The sequence below is a fragment of the Orussus abietinus genome, unplaced genomic scaffold (assembly GCF_000612105.2).
Source record: "Orussus abietinus isolate OABI.00-Male unplaced genomic scaffold, Oabi_2.0 scaffold768, whole genome shotgun sequence".
Classification (NCBI taxonomy): domain Eukaryota; kingdom Metazoa; phylum Arthropoda; class Insecta; order Hymenoptera; family Orussidae; genus Orussus; species Orussus abietinus.
The window spans coordinates 1-21,200 of NW_019394912.1; the positions used below are offsets into that span (position 1 = coordinate 1).

Here is a 21,200-nt window from a genome sequence, read left to right on the forward strand (position 1 = left end):
AGAAGCCTCCCGTCCAACGGAAGTCGCAGTGCCGCCGTCTGGTCCTGACTAGGTGGTTGGATCGCTGGAGTACCGGATGGCGCTACTGCAGCTCGCAGGATAGTGGTCCCCGACAGGGAGTCTGGCGGTCTCGGTCACTGACTCGCTAGGAACGGAATACCGGGGACAGGAGCTCCACTCGATGTTGTCGACGTTGAGAATGACCGGCGATATGACCGGCGCTTGAATATGACAATTGGCTAAAGACGTATGACTTATGACTTATCGTCTTGATCTGAAGGCTGGTTTTATTAGTAGGGTGTTCCGATTGGCGGGAGATCCTAGGGCCCAGATGAGGGTGACGCTTCTGGGTCGTGCTGACGCGTTACGTAGTCATCAGGTTGTTCGCCCCGGGTCGAATCGATGATTTTTGGAGTCGTCATAGCCGATGAACTTGTGTCAGGTGATTTAGTGTTGGATCCTTTCGCAAGAGTTTCCTAATCGCGTTTCCCTATTCGGATTTCCAGGGCTAGCTTCCGCTGATCGGATAATGGGTTTTTCCCTAAGTTAGGGTACGGAGGGTGTCTACGTACCAAGGCAAGGAACGACGCAGTGTCCCACATCACAATCTTTGCATTCGTACCGTGATCTCCTTCTTACATCATTCTTCGACCACACAACGTAGTTTCGCAACGTTTTTATGGTATTTACAGTTTTATAAAATGACGGGAAATGTTTTTTTTTTTAAGTCTTAATGAGTAGTTGGCAGTAGAGTTATTACGATTGCTGTAATTATTGTCTAACGTCTTATGTTTTTTTACTATTTCTTTTATTAATTGAAAGTGAAATGTCAATTTTTTATTTATTTTCATCTTATATAAACAAAATGCATTCCAAATGGCTATATCAAGTAAACGAAGAAAATGTTTTTTGTACCACTTAGTACTTTTCATGACGGATTCAACATTAGTTATTACTTTGTCCCTATTGTCTATTGCGCCCATATTTGTAGTACTGTTCACTATGCTACACATCTATAGATAGAGTTAGCCACGTCAGCGACATACCCTTAAAAAACATGATATCTACGAAAGCCAATGTAGTGGCGTTTAGTAGCTAAAAGGTAAAAAAAATTAATATGTTCATTCTTAATAAGTAAAATAGCGCGAAACATTTTTTATTGCATGTATTGCACTTTCGGCCATAGAAACTAAACCACATACTTTTATGTCTTATATATTTATATTCAATATCGTTATTACATTTCTTAAATGAATAAATACAGGTACATAATTGAATAAAAAATTCCCATCAGTGCAATGTGGCGACAGATTATCTGAAATCAGAAGAGAAAGAGAAAGGATCGTCCCTTGTTTGTCCTCGTGGGATATTTAGCGCAAGACTGCTCACCTATTAATTTATTATAGCTACATCACCACCGCGCACGGACTATATTTAAACTTATATAATAAGTATTAATAAAAATAATTGAACTGTGTTCAGGTAATGATTTATCATGAAAATGTAGATATTCATTCTTAACTTGTTTATACATTTTGTTCTTATTTCATTTACTAAATATTCTGTTGAAGTTTATGAGGTTTCATATTTGCTGCAGACTGTTTTGTGATTAAAGTTTTCCCTTGCATGTAAGGTATAAGTTTTTTAGGAACCTTTATATCTCCATCTTTTGTTTGATGAGTTTCACAAATAGCGATCAACATTCGTGGTATTGCACATGCTGTACCATTCAAGGTATGAACATGCAGCAATTTTCCAGATCGTGATCTGTACTTAATATTCAATCGACGTGACTGATAATCGGTACAGTTACTACAGCTGGACAATTCGCCAAATTGCTTTCGACCTGGCATCCACCCTTCGATATCCATTTTCCTGTAATGGTAAAATATGAAATACAGTCGGTATCACGTGTTCGAGTATTACGTTGTAGTTCTATCGAGTTATATTACCGATATGCAGAGGCTCCTAACTCGTGTGGAGGCATATCTAATACTTTAAAATGTAAGTCTAAATTAGAAAAGAGATTTTCTTGGATCTCCTGTATCTTGTGCAAAAACTCTGAGGATTCTTCTGGTTCGCAACAAACGAACATTTCAACTTTCGTAAATTGATGTACTCTGCAACAATCTGACAATGGAGAACCATCAAATTAATTTTGATATAATCCCACCATTACCTGTATATTCCTCGTTCTTCGTAAAGAGTTGAAGTTTCAGCTCTATAACATCTGCTGACTGCAGCTAATTTTAAAGGGATTTCTTGCCGCGTGAATTCAGTATTCATTAACATTTGTGCCATTGACATTTCTGCTGTCCCAGAAAGACTTACATTTTCTCCGTATTGGGAATCTAAACAATATACGAGTGTTCTATCTGCTTTAGATATCAATCCACACCTTTTTATAATTTCTGAAGATATAATATCAGGTACCGAGACTAATTTAAAATTATTTTTGATCAACTTGTCTACAGAATATTGTACGAGTGCCTGTTCCATATCTGCCAAGTCTGTCAGGAGTATATAACTCTTCTGTCCTGTTAGTGGACCCAAGCGGTCCGTCTTCATTAATTGCAAATGTTTCGCCAATTCTGACAATCTTTTGCATTCAAAATTCAATTCCGCCTTTTTACCATAAACCCTTATTACTTGTGGATTTTCTCCATATTCCATTACTTCTTCAGCTGTATGATTTGGAATCGTATTTATCTCTGCCAGAAACGTATCTCGTAATTCTGGAGATTGAGACAACTCGAGGACCTTGTCTATGTCTCCTTGGCTCTTCCTTTTTCGAATATTTTCAAATATCTCATTTCTGTTAGACGGATTACACAAATATTCAAAATCATAATCTGGATTTGGTAGACGGGAGTTAGTTAATGAGATTGGTTGCCCCTATACAGAGAACAAATTACTGTAGAAAACATAAATCATTATTTATAATTACAATAAAATGTAGTCTCACCTGAACTTTTATGCTAAATTTCCTGTGAGTAGATAGAATTGGCCTAAAGACCCGAAATAACTTCATTGCACACTTGTATGGTGTCTTCTATTTTTAGAACGGCAAACTAATGAACACATTAAGAACAATTATAGTGCTGAACTAAGAGTGACAATTTTTAATGAAAGTGAGTTTTTATATCGTAATTGTAATTTAATAATCTATTTTTGACATACACGTAGTAGCTCAACGAGGCTACGCCGACAAACGTAATTAGTCCAAGTTTTTATAATAATGAAATCATATACTAAGTCTCCGCCATCAGTATTTATTCAATACCGAATTGGATAAGTATTACTTTGGGTGGGTCTCGACCACCTGGTTTTATTTCATTCTGAACTAACCAGGTAGTGGAGATGCACTTAAAGCTAGTTTTATTCTATCCGGATTCAATTCGGATATGTGCAGTGAAGACGAGTCGGTATTAAATAGGTCTAATACCTTAAAGATTTTAACCTTTCGAGGTCAGAGTTGTTTCTTAAATTTGTTGGGGCTTTCGGGAGTGGCTTGCGTCCATTGTCGCCAGAGGGCCGACGTTTACCGCCGCAAACGTTGCAGTTCGCTTCATCAGGGCAGACCCTGACGAAATGTGTCCTCGTCCACGGGGAGTCCCCTCTTATAGGATTGGTACCCTTTTAGATGTGCATCCTGTCGCCAGAGGACCAACATTTCGTAAACGTTGCAGTTCGCTTCATCGGGGCAGACACTGATAAAATGTGTCCTCATTCTTGGGGAGTCCCCTCTTATAGGGTTGAGGTGCATCCTGATTGGCCGGTTGGGGTTGACTGGTGGGAGGCGCCCAATCCGATTACACCACAACTATACTCATCAGGTATAAACAAAGTTTCTGAGGGAAGATCCATATCGGTGAAACAGGAGAGGGTCCACAAGGGTCAAAGAGCATGAAAGAGCCATCAGACTAGAACACCCCAAACATTCAGGAATAACAGAACACCATATGTAGACTGGCCAAAAAATTCTATTCAAAAATACATCAATCATAGCTGAAGCCTCCAACTTCTTCCCCAGAAAACATTGAGGCAATAGAAATCCATTAAAAAAAAACCAATAACATAAATCGTGACAGAGGATATCAAGCGCATTCCATTTAGAACACTCCTTACTCGATTTTTTGTTTTAATTTGATTGGTTAAACAATTTTTAAAACCGAATTGGTCGATCCCCCCACCTGGCGATCTTGGATTGAGCGCCCCCCACCAGGCAACTCGAACCGACCAATCAGGATGCACCTCAACCCTATAAGAGGGGACTTCCCAAGAACGAGGACACATTTTATTAGTGTCTGTCCTGATGAAGCGAACTGCAACGTTTGCGAAATGTCGGTCCTCTGGCGACAATGGACGCGGGTCCCTCCCGAAAGCCCCAACAAATTTAAGGAGGTTTAATACCGCTTAACCACTAGGAATGGACTTTATAAATACCGTTCCTTTTACAGTGGAGACGAATTCGATATCGAGATCGGTATTACATTGCCGATGCCGGCGATTTTGTTTTTGGTTCTAGGAGTCGATTCGATAATATGGACCCCGAATGCCGATTAGACTGTAACGGCAAAAAGATTAAAAGACAGAAAACACGGAACACTCTTTCTCTCTCTTTCCCCCAGATTTTGCAAAACTGTTGCGTAGTGCAATGTGGCGACAGATTATCTGAAATCAGAAGAGAAAGAGAAAGGATCGTCCCTTGTTTGTCCTCGTGGGATATTTAGCGCAAGACTGCTCGGCAAGAAATTTCGTGTCGCATGACGAGATCTGAGAGAAGAGCGATAGATAGAAGAAAAGCGGGAGATAACACGAGAGCGCGTTTATATTTTGGCTGCATACCTATGGACCGCTAGCACCCATCCCTTTACCACATAGAGATAGCCCCGGAATGGTCGCGAACATCCGTCATTAGTGTTGTTAAATTCAAGTAATATAACCGAGAATGTTACGGTAAATTAAAAATCCCTAAAGGATTTAAGAACACTGAGAATTTGTATTTAAAATAATGTATTACTTAAAAGTAAACTTATTAAAATAAGTTATCTTCATGAAGTTAAGGTACTCTTTAACTGTAAATTGTGTCCCTTTAATTTACTTCTTTCTTGCTTGCGACGATTTTCTAGTTTTGCAGTTTGTGTTGCCACTCTAATTCATTTTAAGATGCATAAAACGTTAGGAAGTTACGTTATCCGATTAATTGTGGCGTATCCAACTATTACAAGTTCAGGAATTCTGGAACTGAACGTTTAAAAATCTAAAATCATCAGAAGTACAATTACAATTTTCACATAGCATAATAATCACTCACAGTTTGTTATAATTATTGAAAATTACTTCACTGTGTTTAAAAAAATTCAATTATCATAAATTCACCGAAAATTTAATCACTATTTATATTCTTGGTTATATTACTCGGGTACTATAACGCACTAAAAACTCTATCCGTGATGCCTTGCGGTCTAAGCTCCGCCCCACGTTTCGTTTCAGAAGAATATTTAACGAGTATTCTAATTTTGTGACGAGATTGATCCGAGCGGCTAGATCAACACCTCTGGTGGGATCTAGGGGAGTGAGGATTTAAAAGAAAGGGGTTGAACGAATGGCAATGTGGCTAGTGTACTATGATGCGTCGTCCTAACTTTCTCTGGGTTATTATACTTCCGCGCCGCAGCGGTTCGGGTGTCGCGATAGCGCACTTTAGCGGCGGTAGGTTACTGGACGCCAGAGTGCTGACGCGGGAATTCTTTGCGGCTTAATGGCGGTCTGCGCGCGATTCTAGTCTGTCTTGCGATGCTGAGATTTCGAACTCAGCTGTTTGACGGAAGTTAATGGGTTCTTAATTTATCCGGTTGACCGGAGCAAGGCATGGAAATCGCGATAATGGTTAGAATTCGGTTTGCTCGGAAATGAGGGGTTAAGAAATAAACTAGAATGAAATGAGGATGAGTCGAGCTTGTGAAGGATCCTCTACCTGGCTTGTTCAGCGGCCGTAATCAGTGACAGTCTCTTTTGATCGACCCGGTCGGATGACTGTGCGTGAACACCTTTGTTCCGTGGCGTTCCCTAGGGTTGGAGGTCTCCTAGAAGCCTCCCGTCCAACGGAAGTCGCAGTGCCGCCGTCTGGTCCTGACTCGGTGGTTGGATCGCTGGAGTACCGGATGGCGCTACTGCAGCTCGCAGGATAGTGGTCCCCGACAGGGAGTCTGGCGGTCTCGGTCACTGACTCGCTAGGAACGGAATACCGGGGACAGGAGCTCCACTCGATGTTGTCGACGTTGAGAATGACCGGCGATATGACCGGCGCTTGAATATGACAATTGGCTAAAGACGTATGACTTATGACTTATCGTCTTGATCTGAAGGCTGGTTTTATTAGTAGGGTGTTCCGATTGGCGGGAGATCCTAGGGCCCAGATGAGGGTGACGCTTCTGGGTCGTGCTGACGCGTTACGTAGTCATCAGGTTGTTCGCCCCGGGTCGAATCGATGATTTTTGGAGTCGTCATAGCCGATGAACTTGTGTCAGGTGATTTAGTGTTGGATCCTTTCGCAAGAGTTTCCTAATCGCGTTTCCCTATTCGGATTTCCAGGGCTAGCTTCCGCTGATCGGATAATGGGTTTTTCCCTAAGTTAGGGTACGGAGGGTGTCTACGTACCAAGGCAAGGAACGACGCAGTGTCCCACATCACAATCTTTGCATTCGTACCGTGATCTCCTTCTTACATCATTCTTCGACCACACAACGTAGTTTCGCAACGTTTTTATGGTATTTACAGTTTTATAAAATGACGGGAAATGTTTTTTTTTTTAAGTCTTAATGAGTAGTTGGCAGTAGAGTTATTACGATTGCTGTAATTATTGTCTAACGTCTTATGTTTTTTTACTATTTCTTTTATTAATTGAAAGTGAAATGTCAATTTTTTATTTATTTTCATCTTATATAAACAAAATGCATTCCAAATGGCTATATCAAGTAAACGAAGAAAATGTTTTTTGTACCACTTAGTACTTTTCATGACGGATTCAACATTAGTTATTACTTTGTCCCTATTGTCTATTGCGCCCATATTTGTAGTACTGTTCACTATGCTACACATCTATAGATAGAGTTAGCCACGTCAGCGACATACCCTTAAAAAACATGATATCTACGAAAGCCAATGTAGTGGCGTTTAGTAGCTAAAAGGTAAAAAAAATTAATATGTTCATTCTTAATAAGTAAAATAGCGCGAAACATTTTTTATTGCATGTATTGCACTTTCGGCCATAGAAACTAAACCACATACTTTTATGTCTTATATATTTATATTCAATATCGTTATTACATTTCTTAAATGAATAAATACAGGTACATAATTGAATAAATAATTACCAACAAATATAATACGTTTTTAATTATATTTTTACATAAATTACTACGTAAATAAATATTATTTCCATTTAATTCTTTATTAACTATATGATTGTCCACTCATTACAAACTTTCAATCATCCTTCTGTTACGAAAGAGGAAAGATAGAAAAGAATTGTGATTGGATTGAAACAATCAATCATTTTTACAATCAGTTTATAATTTAACCGGAAAAATTGTTATAATGCAACAATATTTTGTACGTATGTATAAATATATCTTTATTTCAGAAAATACTTATGATAAAGCAGCCATATTTGAATGTATATACAGTAGAAAACTCTTCCGTTCACAATGAACATGTGAATAAAACTATTCTGTTACGTGACGGCCGAGTGGCTAGCGAGGCCGAGGGAATTTTGCAGATTCCTCCGAGCGGTATACTGTTTGTAGAGTAATTAATTCGTACGCACGCGTAACCAATTTATTATTTGAGAGATATGGAGAGGATAACCCGAGCGGCTAGGTCAATCTCTTTGGTGGGATCGATAGGTTTTTGGTCCTGAAAGGGTGTTGGAAAGTTGCAATGAGGACACAGGAGGGTTTTAAGGTTTCGTGAGAATTAAGTCGTTGTTTTGTATTGAATGAAACAGTTCTATTTATGATGTAAGGGGTACAATGTTCATGGGGTTAAGGTGTGCACAAATGTGCTGCGCTAAGCAGATCGTCGTGAGTCGAGACAAGAACGTTGTAGGCCGCGCGCTAGCACCTCGCGGAAGTGTAATCGAGATACGTCCGCGTATCAATTGCGGAATGCTGACGCGGAATTCTTTGCTTGCAAGGTGCGCTTTGCCTTACTCAGCAAGGGCGGCTAATGAGTTGCGATTCATACTTGAAGAGTTAGAATTTGATAGTTGTTACCGGGAGGTAGATACCGAATTCTATTGCGGGTTAGTAATTTGGAATAGGATTCGAAATAGTGTGATAAAAGAGTAAAAGAGTACAAGAATGGAAGAGTGGAACTCTTCGAAGAGGACCTGTACCTTGGCTTCGCAGAGGCTTTTACTTCCGATGACGTCTTTCCTACGTCCTGCTGGCTGCGATGAACCGCACGTGAACGCCTTCAAACCGGGGCGTGCCCTAGGGTTGGAGCTTCCTAAGATTCTCCCACTGGTCCGGAACTCGCAGCGCCGTCGATCTTCTCACTGTTGGCTCATGGATGTCAGAGTACCGAAACGCACAACTGTTACTACGGTACGGTCAGCTCTTCGGAGAGCTCCAGCCTCGGTCCTGAGACTGCTCTGTACATTGTCTTAAACTCTTCTGTACTCTGGTTGCTGCTGCTTTTCGGTACCGCTTTTATACGAGATCTTATCCTTGAGATGCCGGTGAGGACAGGGTCCGGTTTCCTTGTTTTTGGAAATTGTTGTTAGAAGCTTGATCGGACGTGCTGAAGTAGTCACTATGTTGACGGAAGAGTAGGTCCCGTGTTTTGGTCCAGAGTGCAGTTCGATGCGGAAGGCGTGCGAATAAGCCAAAACATTCCTCGATAATTGTTCCACTCGATGTTATTTTTCCGGTTTAATCGGGTGATACCGTCGTTGCTTTGGATTCGATATTTATCTTCCGGTAACTGACTCATACCTAATAGAACGCGCGCCTCTCTATTTTGAGAAAAATCGGGTAGCCTCGTAACACTTCAAACAGATAGCAATGATTGTTCGTTATTACCAATCGTAAATATTTCTTTACGTAAGTGCAATTTGTAATTAACATTATCTTTATTTTAAATACAATAAACTAATAATTTTAATTGTGAAAGCAACATACTAATTATTTTTTTTAAGCAGAAGCTTCCACATCTAAAGTTGAGAGAGCAACAATGACCATGGATGATCTTTCTTACTGTTCTAATGTTACACAACCTTCTTCATTCAAAGAAGATAAAGAAACAATGGTAACACACGAATTGATCAATAAATCACCATAAAAAGCCAGATTACGAAAAGGAATCAACTATTTAGAGATAGAATGTCGAAAAAAAGTTCGACTGATACAACAGAAATTACGTAGAAATAGAAATGAAGTGGTCACTCTAAAAAATCTGATGGGTGTATTTACAAAAAAAAAATTATTAAATGAAGCGCAAATCGATATGATGACTACGTTAGGTGAGGAGGTTGGTCCGATTTGTAAACGATTAATGGAATGGAAGAAAAATCAGCATGTAGCGAGACAGTATATGCCTGAAATACGTTCGCTCGCAATGACACTTCATTATTATTCACCTCGAACTTATGAATATGTTCGTGAAAAATTTGGCATGTGTTTGCCACATGAAAAAACTATTTCTTCTTGGTACAGAACTGTTGATGGCGAACCTGACATAAATTCAGAAGGGTAAAAGTCAATTGCCAATCGTGTTAAAAATACGAATTATGCGTTATTTGGCTCTTTAATATTTGACGAAATGGCTATTCGTGAGCATTTAGAATACGTTAGCTGTCAATACAGTGGTTACATTGATTTGGGCAAGAGTATTGTTTGCTTGGACACTACCTTAGCAAATGAAGCTTTGACTTTCATGGTCGTGTGTGTTAATGGTGGATGGAACATTCCAATTGCATACTATTTAATGAAAGGAATGTATGCTAATGAAAAAAACACATTTAGTAGTAGAGTGCTTAAAAGCTGTGTATGAAACTAGATTGAAAATAATATCTCTAACTTGTGATGGCACAGTGGGTAAATCTTTCTATATTTAGAAATCTTGGATCCGATTTTACTGATGTTAATTCATTGCAGACATCATTTCTTCATCCTGTGACGGGTGAAAAGATAATGGTTTTCCTGGACCCTGGCCATATGCTAAAACTAGTCAGGAATATTTTTGCAGACTTTAAAAGTTTAATTGATACAGATAACCAACCAATAGAATGGTCATATCTATATAATCTACACGAATTACAGCAAGCAGAAGGTATGCATTTAGGTAATGCATTGCGAAGTTCACATATTTAACATGTGTTTCTACATTCAACGCGTAAAAAATATTATTCATCAATGCATACAACCAAATGCAACTGTTTTTAATGCAACTGACGTTTTTCAAATTATAAATGTGAAAAAATAATGTAATTGGCAATACTACTATTAATTTTTAGTTTCACGCTGTTAAATGTAGGAATTGACGTCCATGGACTAATCTGAGACAATACCACATTTGTTGTCAATCTAAAGGGATAAGATCCATGCCATCGCCACCACTGTAATGAGAGTATCCTTGCTAAAAATACTTGGTGAAAGCATTGATACATTTACTAGCATCAAACTGCCGTTAACATCTCTAATCTGGCCTGAAGTCAACAACTACATGTAAGATTATTGACATTTTTTATTTCAAATTCAAAGTTTCATTAAAAAGGAAAGTATTGATATTTACATTGTGTCAAAATAAAAACTATCTTTGTTTCTTAAATTTATTTGGAATAGGGATATTAATATTTCAATGCCAGCTAGCTATTAAAACCTTTATTTTTTGCACTAGGTATTTTCTGTCATAATTCTTCCAATTGTGCAATTCTAGTACTGATATAGATCCTGTAATGATGAAAAATCTGATATTGTCTCCGACTGTTTCATGAACTCCGATTGCAAAACTTAATGAAGTGCCAAACTGAAAATTAATAACAATTGTAGGTATCAATCCTTTCATATCAAATGAAAAATAAGTTTGCGGAAATTTCTTAACAGTTAGACACCGATCGTCTTTATAACTTAGATAACCGTAATGGACCGATTAGTTAAAATTAACATCTCAACGATACTGCTGTTTACATTTCGTTACTAACAAAGAATCAATCTGAAAGAATCAAACCCAGGACTACATTCAGTGCAGTACTGTTATCGATCCTTTTAGGCCGATACTTTACTAATTCCTCAAAAAACACCTCCGATCTAAAAAATCTGCAAATATATTCTCGTTTATTTCCTACATTACTAAAATAAATCATTTTTCTAGATAAAAATTTAGAATCGACTTTTATTTCAAATACATTAGTACTTTCATTTTACAAATTACAAAAAACAGCAAGATCCTCCAAAAATCAACATCTTAGGTCTTATAGAACCTTGCATCAACTATACTTACTTTCAAATTCATTTTCTGATTAAACGAACTCATAAGAAACCGACTCTATAACTAAAGATCGCATGATAAAAATAAATAAAATCGGTGTAATTAAAAAAAGATACAGTGAATCTATACGACAATGGAATCATTCCGTCATTCGCCAAAGAAAACAATAAAATCAATTACTTTTACCAAATACGTTAATTGATTCCTAAGATCACAAAAAGGTACAGTTAATTCAGTTTATTTCTGCCATAATTAAAATAATAATGATTAATTTCACAAATGTAATCAAATCAATGTCATATACAAAATACTATATTTAAATAAAATAGATGACTGGTACTTATCCCCCCACGAAAGTAATAAAACTGGTTCCTTCGGAAGAGTAAAAGGAAGAAGTTTCATGATTGAGGTTTATATAGCATAGTTAAGATATAATCCCCAGTTTTACATTTCTCAAGGATTTTTTTAGTTATAAAGTTAAGACACAATTTCAGATCCTAATCGATTTACTCATTTTCATACACCACACCATACATATAGTGGTTGGTAACAATGCTGCTAGTATTCAGGTAAGTATAGCACTGATAAATATTTAAAATTTTAAAGTTATCATTAAGTAATTGATTGTTAATATTTCTAATGTGGTTTAAAAGGATAACATCATAATTCTACATGATCCATGACAGTATCAAATATCATTAATCACAATCTCTACAAAAAAAATGGTAAAATCTGGCACTTTTTCTACCTTTTTCAATACCAATTATAGGTTAATATTTTCGTTACATTATAAAATAAAAAATAGTCGAAATGAAAATCATCAAATACCTTTCATACTTAGTTTACAAATGATGGAATAGTTTATACACTTAATAGGATGTTTGAGGCCACAGTTGAAGATAATTTATATTTGAATGGATTGAAATTAGAATGTCTTGAGTCTAGAAATGTCATATTTAAGTTCACGAGATATTGGTATAAAACCATAGAACAATTATTTTTATATGTCACTCGATCTCATATAACATCGCGAATCACCTGTTTCACCTAAATTCAAACCTTGATCTGAAAATGTATACCTTTGAGGTTATGTTGATGGATTCAGACGATGGACATCAGAATAAAGGGAACTGAGCATGAAGTGATAACTTAGCAAGGAGAGTGAAGCAACGGGATGGGGGACAGCCATATTACCATGTCTAAACGTGGCACCAGATTTGAATAGCTCTTTCTACTGTTTACATTGAGACTAAAACGAAAAGAAGAACCACTTTAAGATCAAAATTGTCGCAGTTTTAAAATTAGGTAGTAATAAAACACTTACAAAAAATGCAAAATTATTAAACGCAAAAGTGAATATCACTATTTATACCTGGCATTCATCGATGGTTACCTCGCGGACCTACTGCCCTCTACGGCCGCGCAACGTACTAGCGGCAGAAGCAGCACGGAATTTGAATCGCCCAAGAGGTAGAATGGATTTCCTAAAGAAAATAAATGTTTATAAAAAAAAAATTAATGAAAAGTGTCCTTGACCCACATAACGTAGTTTTCGCTAAACGATTCTTAACAGAATTTCTTGAAGAATATATTAAAACATGTTTTATTAAAAGTTAACAAGTTTCTTAGCGATTCAGTTGTACCATCAACTGAAACGAAGTTAGAATACTATATTAGCTGAAAAAAAAATAGTTTATTAAAATGTATACAGTGCAATGCCGTAGGAAAATATACAATGCTTCCACTTTCGGACATAGAAGCGGAATCATGATTTCATGTCACTTATATACTTACGTTCTACACCTTTCTTCGTTTTCCTCGAATAAATGGACACCTGTAAATCATTAAATCAGCATGTAAATGAGCACCCGCAAATATAAGTAAGACTTCTCATACCTGAGTTTTTTATAAACTCAAATCTGGGTAACATTTATGAATTGAATTCATTCGAAATAGGTATCTAAAACATAAAATACCATTTTCTATTTCGTTTTTGAAATAAGAACAATAAACTATTTTGGATTTCCAATTTTAAATAGATTTTAAATCTATTTCCATTTGAATTTAAATACTTCCAGAGAAACAAAAATATTCAAAAAGAATCGATCGGAATGATACATGCTCTATCAACGGAATCAACTCTCGAAAAAGTTAAACAACACGCATAACTCGAAATAGCTACTTTCGCAAAAACTGATGAAATTAAATTGTTTACTTGTATTTTAAATACAAATACGAATCATAAAATTACGTGTCCAAATAAAGCTTGGACAACGAACGGTTAACGTTACGAATAGATGGCACAGTTAATTCGAGACGAAAGTTCTCGTGGAGGAATTGATCCTCCTTTCCTTCTGTCAATTACTTGATCGCGGTCGTCGCATAATGACAATCTACCTTGCGAACCGCGGAAGGAAGGGGCGATAAGGTTCGAGGGTGAACGACGGCACGCGAGAACGCCGTCGGGAGACATAAGATCCGCGAGAGAGCAACGAAGAACGCCGCTCCAGATGGGACGAGACCGCAGCCCGGAAATAGATTCAAAATCTATTTAAAATTGGAACTCCATAGTAGTTCATTATTCTTATTTCAAATACGAAATAGAAATGGTGTTTTACGTTTTGGATATCTATTTCGACTGAATTCAATTTATGGAAGTTACTCCGATTTGCGTTTATAAAAGCTCGGATAAGAAAAGTCTTTCTTATGTTTACGGGTGCTCATTTACATGCTCATTTAATGATTTACAGGTGTCCATTTATTCAAGGAATACGAAGAATGGTGTTGAATGTAAATAAATAACAGACATGAAATCACGATTTCGTTTCTATGTCCGGAAGTTGATGCATCGTAAATTTTCCTACGGCATTTCACTGTATATATATTCAGAAACTTTTTCTTTTAAGCTAGGATAATATTCAAACTTCGATTCAGTAGATAGAACAATTGCATCGCTAAGAAACTTGTTAACGTTTAATAAAACATATTTTATTGTATTATTTAAAAAATTCTGTAAATTATCATTTATCAAAAACTACGTTAAGTGAGTCAGGGACGCTCCACAATAATACTTAAATAATTTTCATTAAATGTTTTTGTTTATAAATGTTTATTTTCTTTAGGAAATTCATTCTACCCCTCGAGCGATTCAAATTCCGCGCTGCTCCCGCCGCTGGTACGCTGCGCGGCCAGAGAGGGCAGTACGGACAGAAGGAAACCATGGATGAAGGCTAGTGTATAAATAAATACTGCAAAGGCATCATCTACTTTGACTGGTTTATTTCCTCAACTGAAAGGACCAAGGAATGTCGGTGTGTATTATTATTATTGTTAAAATTATATTTACGTATAAAAACAATCGCCTAATAAATATTTGATTATGTTGAACATATTTTTCATGAATATTTTATGTGGTGTTCCTTTTCATGTAGTCGAATTTCGCGGTAGATGAGATTCTACGAGTAATGGGGGTATTTAGTATTTACCCCACTCACGAGATAGCGCTGAAGACGTTACGCAAAAATACATTGCGGTCTTATTGGACCTTCCGCTCTATCTAATACTCTTTGGCTCGCACTTCGGGGGAAAATTGGGGAAAATATTTCCATAAGAATGTCCAGCCCCTGCTACTAAGCGAATGGACTTAACCTAACAAGGGCGGCCAAACCAGTTTTAAATATTTTTTAATGAAATTGGTAATCTTAAGAGGTTGTAATATTACTAAATCGCATTATAATACATATTATATATGTATATACAGAATATGATATTTCTTCCTAAGAATACAGGTATAAGGTAATTTTTGAACTCCTTTTCTGGATGTTATTGTTTATTTTATTATTAATAAGTATCATTTTTATACTTGCATTTGATGCATTGGCAACTACTGCATATGTGGACAGTACCTTTTCAACTAACTTTTATAATAATGAAGTTGAATTTAGGTTAATGATTTTGTTGTATACTAAACTAATGGACAGGAAGCAATGAAATAATACGCAATGGATGTATTGTCGCAGTCTCCATATCCAAATGACCATTAATGCGTGTATGAGTTTTGATTTCGTAAGTGTAGTTTCTAGTTTCGAAACAAAATTGTTCTAAATTATGTTGTTAGTTTTAATTATTTATTTCTAATCAGAATTATGAAACATGTTTGTTATAGGTATTCTATGCAGAATTTTAACAGAGGATACACAACAATGTAGCAGGTAAAACATGCTTGGCATACAATATATAGCAGTAAATCCTTTATAATGCCTGGTTGTGCTGCAATAGGATGTAATAATCGCAGCGAGAAAGGGTTTACTATGAAATGTTTCCCTCGTGATCCAGTATTGCGAAAAGTGTGGAAAGATAGAGTTGGCAGAGCTGATTGGGAACCGTCTAATAACTCGTTTCTTTGTCATGTGCATTTTGAGTCAGAGCAATGGGTTGTATCACCCAATGGTAAACTGAAATTAAGAAAGGATGCCGTGCCATCTATATTTACAATAACATCAACAAGAAAGTCTACTAGAAAGCGCATGGATGTAGATCATTTCAAGGATAACGTGCAAAGTCATTTTACCAAGAAATATTTGCAAAAAGACTTGAATAACTTTCTGTTAAATAAGAAATACAAGGAGAAGTTTGGTCTTACAAAAGATTGCATATCTATGTCAGGAATTCAGATGTTACAGGATTTAATTAATTGTGGAAAGGTCAAAGAAGAAGAAGAAGAATCGATATATCAAGTATTCTCTAGAAAATCTATAATGGATTTAGAGAAAGACAATATTATCATTATGACTAATACTCATAATAAAGAAATAGGTACATTGATTAATGATAACAATTTTATAATCGTAGACAATGAAATCGGTCAAATCATGGAACATCTAGAGTCTACCGAGGCAGAAGTTGTAATAAAAACTGAAGAAGAATCTCGTGCAGAAGAAGACAGTATTGTTGATAACAGTTATGATGAAATTGAAGAAAAACTTAAACAAATATGTGATGGGGAATATAATAGTAATAAATCCTTTATTGATAAAAGATACAATGGTTTAACATATAATGAAGAAAGCATTGAAACTAATGAAATAGAAAATACTAATAAAGGACACATAGCACTTGACAATTCAGAAATTAAGCCATCCCTTAGCGATTCATCTAATACGCAAGTTAACAAACATAAGTTAACTAACATAGAAACTATTTTTGGTATTGGAAGTGGTGATGAAAGCACAAGATTTGATTCAACAAAAAGTGATTCCGTCACAATTTCCGATAAGTTAGATATATCGATCAATGAAGAAATTGCCATTGGAAGTGAAAGTTTAGATGTAAAAGATGTAAAATTAATATCTGCTGATCGAACAAATTTCAATAAAGAAAAATCGCAACCTATTTCAACTGTAATGCTTACTATGAAACGGAAAAGAAAATCTAGAGATGAAGATATGAAGACTATAAAGAGTTCTTTAAAGGATGTACCAAAAAGATTCAGAACACACGCTAATGCTTGGAATAGTTTTGAACGAAAATTAAAAACGCCAAGGAATAGTTTCTCAAATGATACAGATGACTCTGCTACAAATGAACCACCTAAGTTTACAATCAAGGTCACTGGTATGGCAGAGGATGTTACAGAGATTATTAAAGAGCTCAATCCTAAAACTGCCGTGACTTACGAAAAAGAAGAGTTAAAAGTCTCCTCCGGAGATCATCAAGGCAAATCTTATGTTACTTCGGTTATAGCAGTTGAAGACTCCACGGTTACATTTCTTGAACATGATTTAAAAAGAAATGGCCATCTTATACAAACTTGTAGCAGAGAATCAAAGGGTATGGAAAATAATACACCTAAAAAAATAATGCCTTCTTCAAGAAGGAGAAAGCATGTTTTAAAATTGGATGGATCATCGGTTTCAAACTCCCATTTCGTTACAGCAACCGATGACTCATTGGGCTTTGAAGAATTATATGGAAAAAGTTCAGCCGAGCACCATAACAAGATTAAGACAAAAAGAAACTTTAATGATTCACAAATGACAATTTCATCGCAATGTTTGTCTACAGAATGTGAAACAAGAATAGATGATCCCACAAAAACTTCATCGGATACGTTTAAAGAATTACTGGAGAAAATTAATATCCAGCAGAGAATGATCGAGAAATTGACTAATCAAGTGGCCTTGTATAAAGAGCTGGAAACCAAAGTCATACTTATAAATACAAATCTACAGGCAAAGAATAGAGAAATTGAGGCATTGACTCGCAAGACAAAAATGATTAACAGCAATTCTTATTCTCAATCGGATAAGGTCCGTTATCTTTTTGATCGAAAGCTATTTGAAGAGATGGCAAACAGGGTAGCCTATCTGGAAGACACTAACAACAGGTTGACGAAAACAATGACAGAGACAACTCAACTGAAGAGGAAACTCGGAGGTCAGTTGAAACAAAGAGATGTTCTCATAAAAGAACTCAATTGGAAATTAGAGAAGGCTTCTAAATATCTTGAGAGAGCAGAAAAAAACACTAATACATATAAAAGAAAAATGCTTAATATGCAAAATGTGTTCAAAAGAAGGAAATTGATCGATGAAAGACGGGATGAGTTCAAGGAAATGTTAATAGATAATATAACTCATCAATTTTCTGAGCAAGCATTAGCCACTGCATTAGATATTAGACAAACATGTGGCAAGGATGGTTACAGAAAGTTATTAAGTTACAATTTTCCGCTACCAACATTGGAGACGTTGCACAGACATTTCCAAATTAATGACAGTAGTAGTAACAAAGAGTCGGTTCAAGGGGCTACAAAGCAAAGTACATCACAGGAGTGTTTTAACAGTTACCAGGCTAATGCTATAGAACAAGCCAGCAACGGTCACAGAAACGTAACAATTGATAAAATTGAAGATTTCGAAGAGATTCACGTGAGCGACGTTGTAACAGGTACCGTGCAAGATATATTTGACGAGGACAATGATGACCGTTTAAGTACAAGTGATTTAGATATACTTATTTTTGCACATTTAAATGCAGCTGTGTAGTCTTCTAACGTGGAAGCGTAACTCCATCTTTGCCTTATTTGATCTGGATCATTAACCGATATCTTCAAATTTTGTAAATTTTAGAAAACTGGACAATACTTGAAAAATGTAATCAATTATAAGTATATGCTTTTGAGAATCGTCTTTTTCGTGTACCGAAAACTAGGGACTTGACGAGTTGAATATTTCAGCTTGCTAAACTCTTGTTGAGCATATATTCGAGTCAACTCGAATAATTTCTATCGTAATTTGAGTTAATAGCACGATCTAATCTAAGTTACGAGTGTAAGAGCGAAACTGAGTTACCTATTTGTAACGAGATATCATCTGCATGTTATTCATTTAATTGAGTCGTCATTATACAAGTAGTTTTACTTGCCAACTCACATTGGATTCGACTTGCAGAATTGAGTGTATGTAGACGTGTTCCTTCTTCCTTCACCAAATTCTCGACTTGAGTGTAATCTTGAGTTGGTAATGTTTTTGAATTCGAATAACTCAAGTTGATAAAGTATTTGCCTTGTCATATCGGTACCAAAAATAATGAAATTGAAAGTGATACAGTTAATCTATCTTTCAATGGTAGGAAATCATGGATCATATTTTTAACCCTTTCGCTTCCAACACAGGCTATAAGCGTAACGTGTACACTTTTGGCACGGGGTCCCGTTCAGTATCGACGCTTTGGCGCAGCGACTTGTGGAAGCGAAAGGGTTAAATCTAGTAGAAATTAGTGAATCATGTTTCTTCATTGATGGAAGCTAAACATATAATCATAACATTGTGGGTCCAGTGAAGCTAGGTCAGCCATATTGAATCTTGTTGTCAGAGGCAGTGAAAATTGCGTAAAATTTTCAGTTGGTATTCTGCGAAGCGAATAACATGTGCCAATAAAAAATTCGACACGAAGAAACGAGGTATTCATAAAATGTATCAGCTAATGAGTTCACAATTTGACGGGTGATGCACTGCAAAACAAGATATCCAAAAATTGGCCCGTTAACGAGACTAGGATTCAAGGGTGATATTTCGATAATAAATATAATATCAACGCAAACACGGACCGGCTGACACATTTTATACATCCACTGGTCAGTACGGCAATCACATTTCGACGAAAACGTGAAAAAATGTAGCCAAATACCAGTTAGAAATTCTACGGGATTTCCTCACCTGTGCCATTAAAATTCAAAATGACCGACCTGGCTTTACTAGACCCTTATGTTTAACAGTTTTCATTAACACTAGAACTACCAAGACCAGTCAAAATGACTGGTTTCAAATGGCCCATCCTATACAAAAAATATCCGCCGGTAGTTGGTGTTGAAATTTTGAAAAGGTAACTTATTATTATTGATCCCATTCTTAATACTCCATCTTTCATATATCTACTTTCACATTGTAAACTGAACACCTTTAAAATATCATTTAGATATGTGTAAAATAGATATAAGTACTTTAAAGTATTTTAATACTGTATTATGCAATACATTTTTTATTGTAAATACATGTACAAACTTTATATGAAACAACATAGAATAATTGGAATATACATGATATAATATTTGCCAAAATAATTATAATGTGTGTATGAAACCTTCCTTTTGATTACTCTACTCGAGTGCTAAAGTGGTGAAGATAACCGATTAGCAATATTGTATTTTCTATGTAACATCGTAAAGAAATATTTTAATTATTATCGAAAATATTAGATTTGCTGGTCACCAATAAAGGAACCAATAGATTTTTTGTTGGTAAAGCTTAATGTAATTTTATTGCTTGAAGTAGACTTTCATATGGTGCATGGTTCGTGACAGGGATATACAGGGCGTAACAGTAGTAGCCTTACCTTCTCTCCGCTATGCCTGCCGTTCTGAAACGCGATGGATTGGTTGTGCTTCGCTTAATTATTACAAGACATTTATGCACTGCAGGAAAAAATAGTACAGGACTTTTCGACTCCTTTTTCAAAAGGATAACGCTATATAAACCGTGACTACGAGTTCTGTTACACCTTGTATAAGATATATATGTACACGATTATCTATTTTAGATATACACTCAAAGGCTAGCTGACCGGCTATTAAACATTATACATATATATCTACATAGATGTTTAATCTACGCCAGATATTCATTTGATATACATATGCATCGCAAAAATAAATAAAATTCATAACACTTTTGAGCTGAGTCTGTTTGAGAACTTGTTCATTACAGCAATGCAGACTAATCCTACCGTTTTTGACGCAGAAAAATTCTTTTGCCGTTGTCGGGATTTGGACCCGTGACTCATAAGTAGGATGCAGTAACGCTGACCATAATGTTACCAAAGCCTATGGAAGAATGAATATTTTTCAGACTTCTGGAGACCGCTGTGGTACTTCTCGATCAGTGGCAATGATACTTATTGCATCTTTTTGTAAACTTAATCTTAAATAATACTCGTAAATAATTATGAAACTGGTCATTAAAAAATTATAACTGTTATAAAATCATCATTTTTTTAGATATGTATAATAAATGTATACCGATTCACTTTTAAGATACTAAATTCGTAATTTTACTACAACCTTATATGCTAAAAGTGCATGAATTTTATGAATATTTTTAAAAACATTTTATTTAAATGTACGCAATTTTGTACAGTGTAACCAC

At 36.0% G+C, this 21,200-nt stretch overlaps 2 protein-coding genes across 10 annotated transcripts; one reads left to right on the top strand and one right to left on the bottom strand.

Annotated features, from left to right (window-relative positions):
* Nucleotides 1–1,397: 1,397 nt before the first annotated feature.
* On the bottom strand, nt 1,398–20,998 carry LOC105700412 (serine--tRNA ligase, mitochondrial). 3 transcript variants are annotated; one of them, XM_012426235.2, is made up of 5 exons: nt 18,930–20,998; nt 2,966–3,071; nt 2,180–2,895; nt 1,953–2,120; nt 1,398–1,875 (listed from the first exon to the last, which is right to left on the bottom strand). In XM_012426235.2, exons 2-5 carry the CDS (start codon nt 3,029–3,031, stop codon nt 1,554–1,556), a joined length of 1,272 nt encoding a protein of 423 aa, XP_012281658.1. In that variant the 5' UTR covers nt 3,032–3,071; nt 18,930–20,998; the 3' UTR covers nt 1,398–1,553. The 3 variants fall into 3 exon arrangements, with proteins under 3 accessions (XP_012281658.1, XP_012281656.1, XP_012281657.1); XM_012426233.2 differs by lacking the exon at nt 18,930–20,998 and adding an exon at nt 12,576–12,643; XM_012426234.2 differs by lacking the exon at nt 18,930–20,998 and adding an exon at nt 12,325–12,553.
* Nucleotides 15,091–20,119, top strand: LOC105700411. 7 transcript variants are annotated; one of them, XM_023433466.1, is made up of 3 exons: nt 15,091–15,561; nt 15,662–15,707; nt 15,775–20,119. In XM_023433466.1, exon 3 carries the CDS (start codon nt 15,807–15,809, stop codon nt 18,540–18,542), a length of 2,736 nt encoding a protein of 911 aa, XP_023289234.1. In that variant the 5' UTR covers nt 15,091–15,561; nt 15,662–15,707; nt 15,775–15,806; the 3' UTR covers nt 18,543–20,119. The 7 variants fall into 7 exon arrangements, with proteins under 7 accessions (XP_023289234.1, XP_012281649.1, XP_012281648.1 ...); XM_012426226.1 differs by having other exon boundaries at nt 15,091–15,291; nt 15,399–15,561; nt 15,662–20,119; XM_012426225.1 differs by having other exon boundaries at nt 15,091–15,291; nt 15,441–15,561; nt 15,662–20,119.
* Nucleotides 20,999–21,200: the final 202 nt, after the last annotated feature.

Coding starts and splice junctions, on each gene's coding strand:
- LOC105700412 (XM_012426235.2), bottom strand. CDS start 3,031: ATGAAGTTATTTCGGGTCTTTAGGCCAATTCTATCTACTCACAGGAAA. Junction 2,121..2,179: donor GAAGAACGAGGAATATACAG/GTAATGGTGGGA, acceptor AGATTGTTGCAG/AGTACATCAATTTACGAAAG. Junction 1,876..1,952: donor TTAGGAGCCTCTGCATATCG/GTAATATAACTC, acceptor TTACCATTACAG/GAAAATGGATATCGAAGGGT.
- LOC105700411 (XM_012426226.1), top strand. CDS start 15,753: ATGCCTGGTTGTGCTGCAATAGGATGTAATAATCGCAGCGAGAAAGGG.